The sequence below is a fragment of the Arvicanthis niloticus genome, chromosome 10, assembly GCF_011762505.2.
Source record: "Arvicanthis niloticus isolate mArvNil1 chromosome 10, mArvNil1.pat.X, whole genome shotgun sequence".
In the NCBI taxonomy this organism is placed as follows: Eukaryota; Metazoa; Chordata; class Mammalia; order Rodentia; family Muridae; genus Arvicanthis; species Arvicanthis niloticus.
In genome coordinates this window covers 46,194,446-46,212,884 of record NC_047667.1, presented here as the reverse complement: position 1 = coordinate 46,212,884, position 18,439 = coordinate 46,194,446, and the positions used below count along the sequence as shown (strand labels likewise).

The 18,439-nt window shown below is 36.5% G+C and overlaps 1 protein-coding gene and 1 non-coding gene across 6 annotated transcripts in view; both read right to left on the bottom strand.

The window, feature by feature from the left end:
- Positions 1–1,574: 1,574 nt before the first annotated feature.
- The window catches only part of Cop1 (COP1 E3 ubiquitin ligase), a 104,712-nt gene continuing 87,847 nt past the window's right edge, over positions 1,575–18,439 (bottom strand). For 4 of the 5 annotated variants that reach the window (XM_034513169.2, XM_034513170.2, XM_076941444.1 and 1 more), the window contains 3 exons: positions 17,771–17,931; positions 3,399–3,443; positions 1,575–1,867 (listed from right to left, as the gene is read on the bottom strand). In XM_034513169.2, coding sequence (XP_034369060.1) covers positions 1,850–1,867; positions 3,399–3,443; positions 17,771–17,931 — 224 coding nt within the window. In that variant the 3' untranslated portion in view covers positions 1,575–1,849. Of the gene's footprint in view, positions 1,868–3,398; positions 3,444–3,468; positions 3,556–17,770; positions 17,932–18,439 lie in introns of those variants that run through there. The other variant, XM_076941442.1, reaches the window with a different exon arrangement.
- Positions 7,491–7,630, bottom strand: LOC117716673 (small Cajal body-specific RNA 3). The gene has a single exon (XR_004607780.1).

Below are 18,439 nucleotides of genomic sequence, written 5' to 3'. Positions count from 1 at the left end.
GACTTGAGGCCATTAAGTTTAGCAGGTTCTAAATGTAAGAAATTATTTAAGATGAAATTCGTTTGAAGCTATGAAAACTAATACATTTCTCTCAAGTTGGATGATAGAACCTTACACAACTACTGTACAATCATTTTTCTTCTTTACTAAATTTTTCCTCTTTCCTAACCAATCTCATGTTAATGTGACTATGCATGCTTTGCTGCAGAAGCATGTGTTAGACATGTACTATTGCCTTAGTTCTGTTGGGGATTGCTATAAATATAGAGTTATATGTGTTATGTGAACTTTCTGATAGTTTAAGGATTCTAAATTTCAAGAGACACTTGGCTTCAATAATTTTAAGTCCAAAAAAAAAAAAAAAAAAAAAAAAAAAGTGAGCTTACTTATATAACCTTTAGCTGAGCATGCATATCTGTATCCAACAAATGTTTCTGAAAGTGTTTTATGAAATGTGTGGAAAATTTTGCTTGAACCATTTGCTGAAAAGTATTCAGACTTTAAGTAGTTATCCATGTCAGACTTTAAGTAGCTATCCACGTTACTTTTGTGTAACCCAATGCCCTGCAATGTAAAAATGATTTATAAACTAACTAGACAATTTAAGAGGTCACATGGTTTGGAAACTCGAGGTAGTTACCGGAGCATACAAGTTTAAATCAGGGCATTGCAGATAATGAGCTGCAGATAGAGTTTGAAATTCCACCTATTTTCTAGCCATGCCCATTTGTAGCAGGGAAGTAGCCACAAGCTATCTGTGGCTACTTCCCTGCTACATAGGCAGAGCTAACAGTTCTAACAGTTAAACAGAGACCATATGGCCAGCAAAGCCATAAGTATTTCCTTTATGTTCTTTTATAAAAAAAGGCAGCTGACCTTGTTCCAAGTCAGTGATCAGTCTTGGCCAGGATAAGTCTGGTAGTTAAAATGAGAGCTAATTCGACTAAATTGAGGGCTTACAGGTGCAAAAGAGAACCAGCAGTTGTAAGGACAGTCCTCCTCGCCTGTTTACTTGATCTCAGTAAGCCAAACTCTTAGATCTATAACCAGACCTGGAGGAACCCAAGAGTTCTGATGGCGATGATCTCATTAGGGTGTGTAGAAAGGAATTCTTTATTTTTTTTTTTAATTGTAAACATTAACTTCACTGGAAGGAATCCACACATTTTATCTTTTGTTCATGTTGATAGGTGTAATTCCAAAAAAGTTGGGAAACACAACATTAAAATTACTCACCAGTCCATTTTTTTTCTTTTAAACTAAGATTTATTTTCATTTTTATGTGTAGGCGTTTTGTCTGGATGTTTGTCTGTGCACCGCATGCATGCCTGGTGCTCAAGGAGGCCAGAAGAGGACGTCAGGTCTCCTACTGGAATTATAAGTGGCAGTGAGCTGCTACATAGGTGCTGGGGACTGAACCCAGATCCTCTGTAGGAGCAGCCAGTGCTCTTATTCACTGAGCCTCTCTCCAGGCCCAGCCAGAACATTCTGTATAACCCACAAGTGCTACATCTTCAAAAGACTCTCAACCCACCTGACAAAGGTGTTCCCAGCTCAGCTGTGGCTCAATAAACTTTTTTTTTTTTTTTTGTTATTTTTTATTTAAAAGAATGTTTCCCTATCACAAAAATTAGATAGCCACACTGCCAACAGCAAAGTTCATAGTTACACTGATGGCGGAGAATTCTCTGGATATTCCCAATGTCCCAAAGGCATAAAGGAGGGAAAAGGTACTCAGAACAAATCCAAATGATGCTGAGAGAGACATCACATGCCATTTCTTTTTCTTCTCATCATCAGCTGCAGATGGCTTTTGGGAGGATCAAACACAATGACATCAGGAAACTCTTTATACCAATTCTAGCACCTAATGGGGAAACAAAAGGAAGAGTTTTACAGAGTAGTGTTAAAAAAATAGAATTTAATGGTGTTTTACTACATGTACTACTAGAAAACCAAACAAAATGGAAATGACTAATAATGGTCAGAACAGAAAGGTGATTATGAGATTGTCAAGGATTGTTTCATGAACACTATAATTTTAGGTCAGAAACATCTGAATGGTGCCACCCTTCGCCTTTGCCTGTGTGTCACAATGCTTTTTTGTATATACATTATAAAGGTCCCTTGACATGACAGACCAATGCTGAAAAAACAATCTTAGGTTTCCTTCTGAGAATCTACGTGATTTCACCCTAGCCTTAGAGTTACTATAGGGTGTCAACAATCCCAGTTGTCTCAGACATCCAGGTTGTTGATTTAGATATCATCCACTTTCAATCTATGCCTTGTCAAGAGAATGTAAAACTGAGAGAACTTAGCTACTTCCATTCAACTCCAAACACTAACATCTTACTTGAGGCCTCCAGAAAAGAACTGATGTAATTCATGCAAAGGCCTAGTTTTCATGTGAGTTGTGATTTTTACCAAACATACTATACGCCTGAGAAAGGTGACTGTCCTATGAACTAGTGTGACTAGCTAACAATGCAGTGCTGCTCTGAGTTTGTGTGCTCTATCTCCAGAGCTTGTGCTTAGTTTCTATTGCTCCCTTTGTGGCTTGGACACTTACAAATTAAATAAAGTTATGGCAAAAATAAATGTCCACTGGCAGGCAAGACAGACACATCATAGACAAGAATGCTTCCTGAACTTTCGATAAGAATACAGAGAAGGATTACATTCTCTCAGAATATGTGTCAGCCAAATTCATGTACTTAAAAATCTCTTATCTGAAGTTTTATTTTTAAAAATTTCACTACTTAGCTCGCTTTATTTATATAAACAACACATTATGACCAAGGGATAAATATTAAATGCTATAATCAAGTAAAACTGTATCAAGTAATCAAGTAAAAATTTCCTTGGAATATTAACTAAAAAGAAAGCATGTGGTAAAGTATGAGTCTTATAACTCAGAGTATGCTCCAGAGGTCAGAGTTTCAGATCATGGAACACTAAAATTTCCTCTCTATCCTGACTTCCACCTTAGCAAGAAGGAAAAAAACAACCCTACTTATTACATATGAGAAGAAAGAAAATACAAGAAAGAACAAAAACTACAGGTGAAGGTAACAAACACATGAACATCATTCCTGCCAGACTGTCTACTAAGTCCCTTGTGATGTGGCTGTAATGGCCCAGATGTACTGTAATGTAAGTGCTCAATAGCCTTGCTCTGTTTCTATCTGACCATCTATTGATCCATCTTGCCTACAACCCCAACAAGCATGATTGTCTCCATAACTGTGAGCTACCTATCTCCTAAGTCATTTTTGAGGGCAGAAACCCATGATTGTGAAGGCTCAGTACAGGGGTATATTTCCAAGAGCCTGTTATAGTTTAAAAAAAAAAAAAAAAAGATCTGAGTTTAAAAGAAGCTGTATGAAGTGGCTTACCTTAATTGTACCCTGGCTGTTAGCAGCAATCAGCACATTGGACTCCTAGAAAGAAACAAGAGCTTTAGGAACAGAGGAGGATTTCCTGGAGGGCAGTTGAAGAGAATAGTTTCTTTCATCCTTCTTCTTTCACTTCACCCTAAGACACCAAGGAAATCTAAAGTGGAAGGACAACCTTTAGCATATGTAATAGCAACAAGAAAAGGTGAGCATCTGCTTCTTCAGAACATTCTCTTCTACTGACTATTCTCCAGAAAACACAAAGGACTGACATATGGTCACCATCTTCAGTACACACCTCTATGGACAACCAGGACAACAAAGGCACAGGGTTATTTTTTTACAAAAGGGAAACTGGTTTTATTCTTTTTTTTTTTTTCTAGTAAGATATTTCATTATTCAACAAGTGTGCTATTAACAGCCTTGTAATAACCTCAGTGAGAATTTATGTCACAAAGTCTCTAATGTTGTAAGCCTTAAGGGGGAACTTTTTTAAAATTGTTTGACGGCAGGAGGCATGAAAGGACAGAAGAGATTCAACAAGAATGAGTTAATTCAAAATAACCTCAGGATTCAGACTTGTCTTTAGAGCTCTAGTTGAGCTCAACATCCTGGAGACACACTCAAGTCTTGTAATCTACATGTAAATGTGTAAGTAAATTATGAAAACCCTACACCATACAAATTTATGTAAAAATTAATGAGTATTCAACTATCCACTTACAGATAATCAGCTAACATTAAAAATTATAAAATAATTCTCTGAGTTTCTTAAAAACAAACCTATCTATGTGCATTGGTCAGACAGTATTTAAAGTATTAATCATTTTTATTTTTTTATTTTACTTTTTTATTGAATATTTTATTTACATTTCAGATGTAATCCCCTTTCCTCATTCCCGTCCCCCACCCCCAAGGAACCTCCTATCCTATTCCCCCTCCTCCTGCTTCTATGAGGATATGCCCCCACCTACTCCCCACCCTCAATTTTCCTCACACTTGGTGTCTAGCCTTCATGGGACCAAGGATCTCCTCTCCCACCTATGTCCAATAAGGCCATCCTCCCCTACATATACAGCTGGAGACATGGGTCCCTATGTGCTCCTAGGCTGGTGGTTTAGACCCTGGGGAGCTCTGGTTGGTTGGTATTGTTGCTTTCCCCATGGGGCCTCAAACCCTTTCAGCTCCTTCAGTCTTCTAACTCCTCCACTCCATTGGAAGCCCTATGATCAGTTCAATGGTTAGCTGTGAGCATCTGCCTCTGTCTATTTCAGGCTCTGGCAGACCTCTAAGGAGACAGCTATATCAGGCTCCTGTCAGCATGCACTTCCTGGCATCCACATCAGAGTCTACCTTTGATGAATGCACAATGGATGGATATCCAGGTAGAGCAGTCTCTGGATGACCCCTCCTTCAGTTTCTGTCCCATGCTTTGTCTCCATATTTGCGCCCATGAGTATTTTGTTACCCCTTCTAAGAAGGGCCAAAGCACCCACACTTTGGTCTTGTTCATGAGCTTCATGTGGTCTGTGAGTTGTATCTTGGATATTGCAAACTTTTGGGCTAATGTCCATTTTTATAACCACAATTAAAATTATTCTATAAACTAAAAGTTGATCCTAGCAGGTCAACAAAAAGCAAAGGAACTGTAATGTAAGAAAATGGAAAGCTCAGCAGCAGATCACTGTGTGATCGTGTAAATTTTCTAAAGATCTTGGCAAAAATAATTAGTATTACAGAGTGCTGAAACAACCACTGTTCACTGCTTTAGTTGGCAGTGTTAAAGTGGGAGAGGGAAGCCTAAAAAATGAGACAGTCATGTAACAGTAAATTTAGTCAGCGTGCCAGACAATTTATACTCTGAAGGTTAAGAGTCATATAAAGTACCAAATACCAAATAAATTGAACATGGTTGGCATATATATAAACAAATAACAATAGCCAACTGTAATGAATAATCTAAAGTAAACTTATTATTTGCTACATCTGGGAGGGGCACAAAAGTACATTCTAAGGACAATTCCTTGTTTTTAATAACACACAAGCCACAAGACTAGTGTCTTGTTTTCTTTGAATTTTTTTATAAGTACTCAGAATTCCCTTTACCCACCTGGACTGTGTTTTGGCAAACTATATTTATGAAAAGTATTGTATGTCTGCTTAAATACATATGAAAACTCAATCTTTATATTGGATCATCTTAAAATGAATTCTAAATAGATCAAACAAATAAATGTAAAAAATAAAAATTCTAGGATTACAAAACCCACAGAGAATACAAAGTTTGAGTTGGAAAACAAATATTCTTAGGATGCAAAAAATATCTCCATTAAAAATACTATTAGTTTGAAACCATAGCCCCAGTAAGTGGACATCATTATACTCCAGTGGAAGTCCACACATGCAAGTGGACTATATGGACAAGTGTAAACCAGACTTGATGGGCTAAAAAAATTAGGAGGGCACCAAGTTGGATGGGTAGAGAATGGTGTATGTGTGTGTGAGAGGGGCAGGGGAGCACAAAACAGATTGTACGAAATTCTCAAAATAATAAAAACAATGAATGCACTGAGTTTAAGAGGACAAATAAAACTGTGGAGCTTATGACTATCCTGAGAAAAATACTGATAAACTTACCTCAAAAAAATTAAGTATAATTTAGTTATTAGAATAAATAAACTAATAATGTCAGATATGGGCAAGGATGTGGAGCAAGTAGATGATCATAGTTTGCTGAGAAGAATACAAATAATTGAGTACGTTTGGGAAAAGCTAATACTAAGTTAACTGCACACTTCTCTTATGTATCTACCCTGTAGATATGTATGTAAAGGAAAGACTACTAAACCATATAAATGTTTACTTATTATTCAAACAATACAAAACCTAGACTAGGCTTTATATCTAAAATGAGTAGACACACACACACAAAACTTTTGCCATAGTTATAAATAAAAATGTTGTTTAGAAAAACACCACCATCATAAAACTATATACAAGGAATAATGTCAACAAATTCAACAACAAACCAGGCTGAAGAAGCCAGACAAAAAGAGAGAACATAAATATTCTGTTGTTTCTATTTATATGACAGTCTAAGGAAAACCAAGGCCAAGAACCAGCTCATGAAGACTAATATATCAATGTTGGTTTCTATCTTATTGAACTAGTAATCTTGCTATGTGCGTAGGAGAGAGGGATCATAGAAAAGCATTTATCAGGTGTAAGTGTCCCTCAACTTTAATTACTGTTTCAACAACTGTTCCATAGAGAATCTGCACAGAGAAAGAAACATTGGGAGTTCAGGACCACAAACAAAAATCATTCCACAATCAACAGGACCAACTTTGGTTGCTCACAGTACACCCCAGTGTTGAGTGCCACTCAGTTTCTACAAGGGCTCCTTTTTTCCTACCCTTCTTACCAAAACTTAGACTCAAACACTTCAAATATTGTATTAAGAAGCAAAAACTTTCTTTGGAAATGGTCATTTCCAATCTTTGGCTATACACTTAAAAGAACACACAACTGTATTTTGCTTTTTTATTCAACACAGGGAATCATTTTAATCTAGAGAATTGACTTAAACTAAAGACAAGTCTCCTGCCTCAGCTTTTCAAATGCTGGAATTACAAAGGTCTGAGTCATATAGTGTGTAGCAAGAAATTAATTTTAATACAAAGAACTTCCTGAACGCTTTCAATAGTCCCTTTGTACATAAAATGTTGATAGTTCAAGATAAATTAACCCAACCCCTAGAAAAACAGCAATTCTACATACATTACACATGTTACAGATTTTTCAAAAGAAAAAAAATGCCAGTAGTAATATCTACTTTCAAAAACTACCAACCAACCTGTATCTAATCATAGAGGCGGGAGTTCCAGGCTAGGAGTGTAGGTGACATGAGACCTTATTTTAAAGTGCATTAAGAAAGGGCCAAACAACAAACAAACAAATTTGATAAAATACTTCAAAATGCTTTAAGAAAACTTGGTTTTCTTTTTTGTTTGCTTCTATAATCTAGTACATTTAATCAGCAGATACTGCAAAAATGATAAACAAAACAGTATTTAGAGTGGAAATCCAAAAGTTGTATGGAGGGGAACGATCAGACTTAGCCAGCTATCCTAAGTCAGACAGAGACCTCCATGTTTATGTAGGATTGCTGCCTTCTGCAGACAAAAGATAGTTTCTCATTTGTCTACATGGTTGAATCCGCAGCTTCCATTTTTAGTGTGATTTATTATTAATATAACATTTGTTATAGTCTTTTTATATTCCAGTTTTCTTTCTGTATTTTTACATTATTCCAACTTTGAACTGCTTAGAATTCTCATTTAGATACACCTTAATACGTTGAAATAAGGTAAATGAAAAAAAATCAGGATTTGAATAATAGAAAAAAAACTCTAAAAAGGCACATTTAAGAAACAAAGGCAACAGATATCTAGTCAGGGAGAAGAACTCTAAGAGTATATCCACTCAGGGAAGCAGGATGGAGATCCACAGACATATTCACTATACCTCAGTCACTCCAATGGCTGCAAATCTCACCAAGTGGCCCATGTCAATTTTATTTGCTACTCAAGATATTTACAGATAAGATAACTTCAACTTACATCACATGCCAAAATCTATCTTGAAAAAGCTTGAGAACACTATATTCACAATGAATTAAGGCAAGGAATGATTCTATACTGCTGATAAATATTAAAAACTGAAAAGAACTGCATTTCTTCCCCCACAACAGATCTATCTATCTATCTATCTATCTACCTACCTACCTACCTACCTACCTACCTACCTACCTACCTACCTACCTACCTATCTCTATCAGTCTGTGTGTTTTGCCTGTATGAGTTTGTATGTACTATGTGCTTTCAGTGGCCAGAAGAGCATGTTGGTTCACCTGGAACAGGACTTACAGGCAGTTGTAAGCTGCTATGTGGGTGTTGGAAACTGAACTTGGTCCTCTGCAATATCAATAAGCGCTTTTAACTGCTTTTCTCCAGCCCCAGAAATGTATATGTATAAAATTGCTATTTGCAAATTTCCTCCTTACCATCTTTGTAAGGCTGCACCTAGAACTTTGTGCTGTTTTAGAGATACTCTATAATGCAATTGGGGGGGGGGGCAAAATCTCACCCCACACATATGCATGCTCAAATGCACACTCTATAACACAATGGGGGTGCAAAATCTCTCTCTCCTCTGTCACATACACATATGCACACTTGCATGCACACACCCAACCAATCAAAACCCACCATAATTTTAAGAATGAGCGAGACCTGGGTCTATACACTATTTCTGCACAGAACTGCTTAATCCTTTTAGACTTGACTTCTTCAACTATAAAATAGTCTCAAGTTCTAACAGTCTTTATGATGAGGCTTCCCAGAGGGAAAAATAGCATACTGATGGAATTCAAAACACTGTAGCAAATATAACAGACACTTTGGCATTTGAGGCAATAGCAGAAGTAAGAGTGTCTCTGATAATTTCCTGTACTTTTCCTGTAAAAAAGATCATAAAAGAGCTCTCTGTTCTTTCTCTCTGAAGTAAATCAGAAGACCCATGGTTCAGAGGTACCTATTCTACATATAGAGGGACAGAGAAGAGAAGCTGAGCAAAGCAGTCCCATGATCATCCCAGTTTGTTACCACACAATATATTCCTTTGTCCTTAAACTATACTTCAAGACTATCTACTTAAACCCGAGCATAAAAATATACAATATATACATAAAAATACACAATATATTTGGTTAAGTCATTATTTTGTATATTATATAAAACTTCTACTAAATAAATGTGCAAAACTCTTCTAACTCTTCTCTCACTAATCCTTTATGCTGTTTGAGTTTTAGGCCTGAACTTAGTAGTAGATAGGAAATTCAAAGAGTTAACTGGCAAATTAGGCAACAGATAAGTAAACTGGAGATATTCTTACTAAAGATACTATTAAACATAGTCTACATTCTTTTTACTCTGCTAACTGACGCACTGTGTTCTTTGGCCCCCAACATGGGACACACAGGACATCACCAATGAAGTACAACAAATAAAAGAAAAATCTTTGAAGAGCAGCAAATAACGTATCTTCCATATATGCATGCCAGTAGCTATACAATGTGAGGAACCAATGAAATTGGCTAAGAGAAGGTCAGGAAACTAGACACTGGAAAGGAGAAGGATGAGAGAATTTAAACAAACAGAAACAAGGAGACCAGGTAATAAATATTCAACCCAAGTAACTACATGAATACAAGTTTAAAAGTAGCAATGGGAACTGTATGGAACAATGAAATCTTTGCTCAATGAAGTAGAAGGGTAATGCTAGAAAAAAAAAAAAGATTGGCCATAAATTATTAAAAGAGAACAAAACCTCTTTACTAAGTCTTAAAATTTTGATTGACACTGTACAGCAATCAAATGAAGAGCGTATCAGAAACTGAATATGAATGACCAAATAAAACAATTTCCTGGAATCTAACCTGCGACAAAATTTTGCAGGTTTATAAGACAACAGTGACCAGTTTTTTTCCTCTTTTCTTGGCACTATAATACAATCACATGATTTACAAAAATGCTCATCTGTGTCAGTATTTAGTCAATAAACCTGTAACTTCAAGCCTGTTCCTGTCAAACCAGTTTAGTTTAGAAGATCCAGTGTTCCTGATATTAAATAAATCCTGCACCTGGATAAAAATGTTTTTACTTTACCTTCATTGTCGTTTCTTAGTTTACATTCCTATATAGAGTACCACCATTTGCTCTAAATGCCCCATGAAGTTTGGGTCCTCAGGTAGCGCTACTGAGCATGGTGAGGTTTTAGTAGTGATACTAGAAGGCTGTCAGATTGTTGGAGTCTGTCCTGAGATGGACCAGAGCATCTTCAGAAACTTTGAGGTAACAAGTGTAAGGCTTCATCTAGGGGAAGGGTCCATGATAATTTCCCCCATCTAAATTCATCTATCAACTGGTGGTGTCATTGTTTAGGTATAGTTTAGGCTGGCATATTTTTGAGATTTCATGAGTATAGACAGCTTCCCTGTTATATTTAGAAGACACGACCTTATGGGCAGATACCCAAACTTTTAGCTCTTAAAATCTATCTCTTCATTTACCTCCCTGAAACTTGGGTGGCAACACAGACCACAGCTATTATCACACAGGCTCCAGCTATGATAGAGCCATAGACCCAGACATGGCCCTTGGTGACAGCCTGGGCACTAACATCACCATAATCCCAGATGGCTCACTGCTGGTTGTGTCTCCAGTTCTACTTGTCTCCCCAGTACATGAATTGCTAGGCTTTGTGTTCTCTCCTAGCTTTCCACCACTCACTTCCTTTCCCATCTCACTATCACATATTCCTTTACTGCAGAGGCGCCCACAGCAGGGCCAGAGCAGAAGCTTGAATGTCTCTCTTTCCAGGCTCCCCAGAGCTGCCTAATTTAGTCATTTTTATTTCTTTTGTTGAAAACTCTCCGTTAAATCCATAGACCACCTCTGAAGTGGGTCACTTGGCTTCTTGATTCTGGTTTTTTTTTTTTTTTTTTTTTTTTTGAGTTCTTTACATATTCTGGATGTTAATACTCTGTCAGATAAATAACTTTCTCACTTGGTGAGCTTACTCTTCACCAGACTTATCCTTTCCTATCTGTTCAACAGCTTTTTAGTTCTATGACATTAATTGTTGGATAACAGAGTCCTATTCAGAAAGTCCTTTCTCACAACTGTTTCTTATAGAAAATTATCTATTTTTTATTCCAGCAATTTCAATGTATCATACCGAGCACACTGATCCATTTGGGGTTAATTTTGTGCATGGTATTAGAGATGAATCTAATTTCATCCTACACACATGCAACCAGTCTTGTTAGCAGCAGTTGTTGAAGATACTGCCTTCCTGTTTGTCACCATCAGATGGCTGTTGTGTATATGTAAGTATATACAGACATATGTATGTATGTGTACACACACACTCACGTTGGGTCTATCTACATCTGTCTGTGTGAGAACCGCACTGTTTGCATTACTGCAGCTCAGTACTATCTCTTGGAATAATCTCCAATGGTGATCCTTCCAGCACTGTTCTTTGGTGTTCAGATTGCTAATCCTGCCTGGGTTTTTTTGTGTTACCATATTAATTTTAAGATTTTATTTTCTATTTCTGTAATGCATATTTTGAGAGATTCTGTTCAAGATTGCATTTAATCTGTAAATTGCTTTTGGTAGAATAATCATTTTGACAAGTTATTTTGCCAATCCAAGAGCACTTGAAGTTGTTTCATATTTTGGTCTTCCTTAATTTCCCACTTCAAGTATTTCAAGTTTTCATTGTCGAAATCCATCACATCCTTCACTAAGTTTATCCTTAGACATCTGATTTACTTTAAGGCTACTGTTTTACTCAACATGACTGTTGATACTGTATAGAAAGGTTATTGTACCCTGCTACTTTGCCAAAAAAAAAAAAAAAAAAAAAAAAAAAAAAGAATGCTTCTAGAGGTTTTTGTCCCTATGGAATTTGTTTTGAATCTCTTACTTATAACATCCTCTCATCTGCACACAGGAATAATTTGACTTCTTTCCTTACTTATCTTCTTTAATTTTCTTCTCCTGATTCACTAAATTGAGCACTGTACTGAACAGGAGGGGACAGTGGACAGCCCTCTCATTCCTGATTTTAATGAGATTGCTTTGAGATTTTCCATTTACGGTAGGTAATCTTGGTTTGAGTTTCTTATACGTAACTTTTATTATGTTGTTGTTTATTCTTTCCAGTCCTACTCCGTCTAGGACTTTATCATGAAGGCATTTTTTATTTTGTTAAAGGCTTGTTATATATCTATTGACATGTTTTTTGTCTGTTTAGGACCATTTATATGACTAATTATGTTTTTTGACTTGCATGTGCTGAACTACCCATTCTTCTCCAAGATAAATCTACTGAATCATGGTGGGAGATCCTTTGATGTATGCCTGTATTTGGTTTTGAAGTATTTTACTGAAATTTTATTGAAGTGCTGGCAAAATGGGATATTCATATGCAGAAAAATGATACTTGACTATTTAGTAAGACTAGATTTTAGACTTAAAAATATAAAAATACAAGAAAAACTCACAATGGGAAAATATCAGTATATTGAAAGAGGTAGTGATCTATTTTGGATGTGATCTATTTTGGATATGATCTTAAAAGCATTGACTACAGATGAGCATTTTAAAAACTAAAACAAGAAAGAAAACTCAATTACGAGATAATCAATGAATTCCATGAAGATGTCTCCAAGCATGGTAAAATGTTCATGTTAAAGGATCCTAAGACTAACTCAGCAGTTAATAAATAGCTTGGGGTTAGGGATGGGCAAGGGAACAAAAGAAACATCTCTTAACAAGAATAGGAAAGTGAGCAACAGGAATATGAAGAATATTCAATATGACAAATCGCCATAGAGGCACAAAACTGCAATGAGATATTATACACTTGTTAGAATTTATGTCATCAAGAAAATAAATTCAGGTCATGGTGCTGGTAGGAGTGTAACTTGTATATCCACTGTGAAAAGCATTATGAAGATGTTCCTTAAAAATCTAAACATATAACAACCATGATTTAGGAATGCTAAAGAATACTACAGAGCTCAAGTCTGGAAATTAGCATCCAAAGACAACTGTACTGCACTGTTAGTCTAAGAATCAAGGTACAGAATGATCTATATATCCACTAACAAATGAATGAATGAAGAAGACATCAGGCAGACACATGTGGCACACACACAAACACATACACCCACCCCTACCTATCTACCAGGTACGATGCTGTTTATTTACAATTAACCTGGTGTGCACTTGGGTAAGTGAAATAAGTCATGCATAAAAGAATAATGTTTGTGTGTGTGTTATATAAAAAGGACAAATATATAGAAGTAGAACACAATATACCAGAGGCTAGGAATAAATGAGCAAAGGAGAAATGTTGGAGAGTACAAAGTTCCTATTAGACAAGAGGTCTATTTTAGGTCTATTTGCACACCATGGTGACCATTTACTAATGTACTACATAATTCAAAATAGTTCAAACTTGAATGATCTTAGGATGTATCACTCTAATCAGAACAGCTTTCATCAAGAAAATAAACAACAGACACTGGTGAAGACATGAATAAAAGGAAGGCCCTAAATGCTGCTGCTGGGACTATAAGTAAGTCCATTCACTATAGAAGCTCCTCAAAATACAAAAAAACCCTAACATATAACTCAGCTTTCCTACTTCCGGGTATATGGCTAAGGACTCTAAATTTATTATTTCACAGATACCTCATGCACACTGATATTTACTGGAAGACTTTTTATACCAGATACATTATGAAACCAACCAATAAATTCATCAACAAAGAAACTGATAAAAAAACGAGGCTTAAATTCATAATGGATTTTTTCACTATAAAGATTATTTGCTGGAAAATGAATGCAACTGAAGATTATCAGTAAGTTAGTTAAACCAGTCTCTGAAAGACAAATATTACATGTTGTGTTTCAATGGTGGGTCCTAGACTTTATATATAGAGAGAAAATCATATGCACAGATAACATTAAAGTAGACATGAAAACAAAGGGAACCAATGGGGGTCAATAAAAAAAGAGAAGGAAGTGGTATATGGGTGGGGTTGTTAGAAGTAGTTTATATATTTGCACAAAAATGGCATCATATAGCCTATTACAATAAAATTAAACATTTTTTTGACAAAACAAAACATCTCTGCTCTTTGTCCCTGTCCATTTTGTAAGTAGGACACATTTTTGGTCGAAAGTTTTATGAGTGGGTTGCTAACCTTATTCTTCCACTAGGAGTCCTGCCTAGCTATAGGAAGTAGCCACTTCCGGCCAGATCCATATGCCCCACTGTTAGGTGTTTCAGCTAAAGTCAACCCCATGGACATCCTAGAGGGTATCCCCCTCCCAGGTCTCTGGCATGTACTAGAGATGCCCACCAATGACTGGCCCAAACTGAGATCTATCCAATGAGCAAGTACCAATCGCTGTCACTATTAATGATACTCTGTTATGTTTGCAAAGAGGATCCTAATATGTCATCTGAGAGGCTCTACCCAAACAGATGCAGAGACCCACAACCAAACATTAGATGAACCTCAAGAGTCTTGTGGAAGAGTCAGGGGAAGGATTAAAGGACCCAAAGAGGATAGGAACTCTACAGGAAGACTAACAAGAGTCAACTAACCTGGACCCTTACACACACACACACACACACACACACACACACACACACACACACACACAGCGCGCTGATATACATCTTGGTCTTCATGTGGATCTCCCAAAAACTGTTTCCTGCATGTGGTTCCCACTACTCTAACTGGGCCACCTTGTCTGGCCTCAGTGAGAGAGGATGCACCTAGCTCTGCAGTGACTCATGGCAGGGGGCTGGGGGAGGGAGGGGAGTTGAGAGGTGATGCAGAGGGGGAACTCTCCCTTCTCAGAGAAGGGAGGAGGAGTTTCAAGAAGGGGGCTGATAGTGGAATGTAAAGTGAATAAAACAAAACAAACAAAAAAAACCAAAAACCACCTTCAAACAAAAACAATGTAATAGAAGATGTGTTAGAATCCACTTAGGTCATACCCATCTGCATTTCTCTCTCTCTCCTTTGTCATAGCTAAGACCAAGGGAAACCAAGCTATCAGAAACTACTGCTGTATATCCCTTATGGCACACACATCAATAAGATAGAGCTCTCCTTTCCCTACTCAAGATCACACATTCTCCTGGTGTCCAGGAATCCAAGTGTGTGAACTATTAATTAACTATGGGGCACAGAGCCCTGCCTGTATTCTGAACCTATAAAGGAACCACTATTTGGTTATGTGGGTCTGAACTCTTCTGAGAGCCCTGCTGTACTGTCTGTCTATTTTGGCATTAATAACTTTTGTAATACATCTGCTACCCAGATGTCTCAATGTCCCTATACAACCCCAAACTCAAGCCTTTGATGATGGGCTTGTTAATTGGCTTAAACTTAATCATTCTGATATACAGATACAGTTGGTATATCTACATCAAAATGTCACATTGTATCTCATAAATATAAATACTTCATTAATACAAGGTTGTGTGAAATTCTCAATGAATTAATAAACATATTTAAAGGAAGATGCATAGTTTAAATGAGAGTGGAATCCTTTACATGTCATTGATTCACTCACTCATTCATTCATTCATTCCATTCTGTTAAATAGTAAAGACCACATCATTAGCAAGAGTCAGAAGATAAGACAACTGGTGTTTATCTAGCAAAAAAATATTAAGCCGTACAGAAGGAAATAACATATGGCACCACAAATCTTTAAAATCAGTAGGCCAAGTGCTCAACCCCTCACAGGTAAGGTTCTTGACTCACACTAAGTGTACATATTATCAACCAGAGATTGTTAGTTTACCTCAACACAACACTATGCTTTGGTTTTCAATCACTCTTATACTATTGAGTATACATATAGAGGCAAGGCTGGTATGCCAGTTCATGATTATCTAGTCCACTCAAGTATTTAAAAATAAATTAAGGGATTAACCTGAAACTAGGATACAGAGTTTATATTTGTCTTAATGTATTTCAATGAAACATTGGTGTGAGAAGACAATCCAAGGTAGGTCCTATGGTATTTACATCCACAGGTACTGTGCATTTCACATCTCCATTCCCTGTAGTTCTAAGGTTCAACTAATCTTTACCTTGATGTCTTTTATTAACTTTTATAAGGCTCTGAAAAATAGTCCCTTCTAACTCTTGTTCCTAAAAAAATTGTCTTCTCACATTTTGTAGTCTCTTCTTTAATATAGTAAATTCTGGGCCCTTTACTTCATTTCTTCATTTGCCCATCATATTTGCAGCACAGTCCTTTTAGGGAGTTTTTGGGAGTGCTCCAAAGAGGACAAAGGCTGACACTAGTGTCTTCCTCAAGTCATGTTCCACCTGATTCTTCTGAGACTCACTGGACAAATTCCTCCAGGGATCCCACTATTTCTGCTTCCATAGCATTATGAGCGCAGGCCAGTGTGCTTAGCCTTTCTTATGCAGGAACTAGGGATTTAACTCAGGTGCTTCCACAACAAGTATTCTACCAACTGAAACACGCCCTTCCCCTCTGTGCTTTCCTCTTACACTTCCTCCTAACTTAGCCACTGGAGGCAGCTCTTCCTGTTCCTCCTCATCTTTCATTTACCTCATCCACAGAATTCACTGTGTGTTTTCATTTTAAAATTTGTTTCCAATTCCCAAATGAAATTTCAATTATGGCTTTCATTTTATAAGCATGGTTACTATAAGCCAGGTGAGTTAACTGTAATCCAGATCTGTTATTCTGTTTCTGTTGTGTGTTGCTATGATGAATTTCTATTTTTTGTCTATTTATATTTTCCTATGTCTTTTTAGCTGCTACTGTGCTCTGCCTACTGTATTTTAAAAAGCAAAAGAATAAATGAGCAAAGCAATTATGCTAATTTTCTTGAGCACAAGCAGTCCAGGACCCCTCAGTTCAATTTCAGGGATTCACAGGATCTGCAGTTGATTTTCAATGTGACAATTTACCTTTCATTGTTTTACCCTAGATCATATTTATTCACTTAAAGTCACACATACAGTGTAGCTTAGGAATACCAGAATCCAATTTTGCTGCCTATAAGGAGCTTCTCTGAGTGTAGCTCATTCCTAGTCGGGAAATTCTTCTGTCATGTTTCAAGGCAAGTGTAGACATGCTAAGAAATGACCTGTTCATTAATTTTGTTGTTGTGGAAACATCACATCATATACTTATGTAAAGCTCCATGATCCAGCCCATCACTTTCCCAGGATATATATAAAATCTGTTGCTCCTAAATTACAATCTGTACTATATATTACTATGTTAATACTAAGTACTAAGGAAACTGGTAATATACTTGGTATTAAGTATTTGTTTATATAAACACAGACATAAAATGCTAAGCTAAAATATGGCACAGAAGATTTATGGCATGGTATATGTATATCTATTTATATTTATACCTGGATATGACAGTGAGAGAACATTCAATACTGAAAGCTGCTTTGTGTGATTCAGTGTACAGTAGTGAATGTTAGGGGCTACATTAGTGCTGTCAAGTTTATACACTATATTTATGTTAGACTAACTGTAAAAAGACTGCCCCCAACCCTGGCATTGTGATGCTTGACAAAAAGAGAAAACACCTACCATTTACCCAGCTATACCTTAAAATCTAAAACAAAAGCAACAAAACAATCTATTACATGTATTCATGAACATTATATAAAATGTCATGCTCAATATATATATATGAAAACTTACCCCGTCTGACAGTGCCCGCCAACACACAGCACTGACAAATTCATTCGTGTCATCTTCTTTCCGGTCTTTGTCTAACACACTCTTAACTGTATCAAACTTAAAAGTTAGCAAAGTCTTGGAAAGTCCTTTATAGTATAGGTAGAGGGAGTTGTTCTCACTTCCTACAAAGAAATAAAGTAATTGTTTTAGAATGGGAAAATTTAGAATTAGAATATATAAATATTTATTTGAGAGTCTTGCTATGTAGCACAGACTGTCCTTTAACTCACAATTGTTTCCCTCTGCCTTTCAGATGCTAGGACCATAGGTGTATGGCCACCATGGCCGGCTAGAATTCCATCCTTTCTATCAGCTCCCCACTCTGTGCTAGAAACTCCATCTAAGACCTTTAGCTACAGTGAACTTCACTTCTAGCCCCAGTTCCCAACATGACATTTAGACATTAATCAATAGTTTTACTAAAGAGACCAATTATCTTTATATTCAAATCTGAAAGACAAGATCACATGACCAATTAATTGGGAACTACTTGAGAAAGGGTACAAAAACTATTGTTTACTAATTTAAAGATATAAGCACTGTTAAATGACCTAACAGTGTTGATAATTCTAAAACTGAAAAATTTATATATATATAAATATATATATATATATAAATATATATATATAT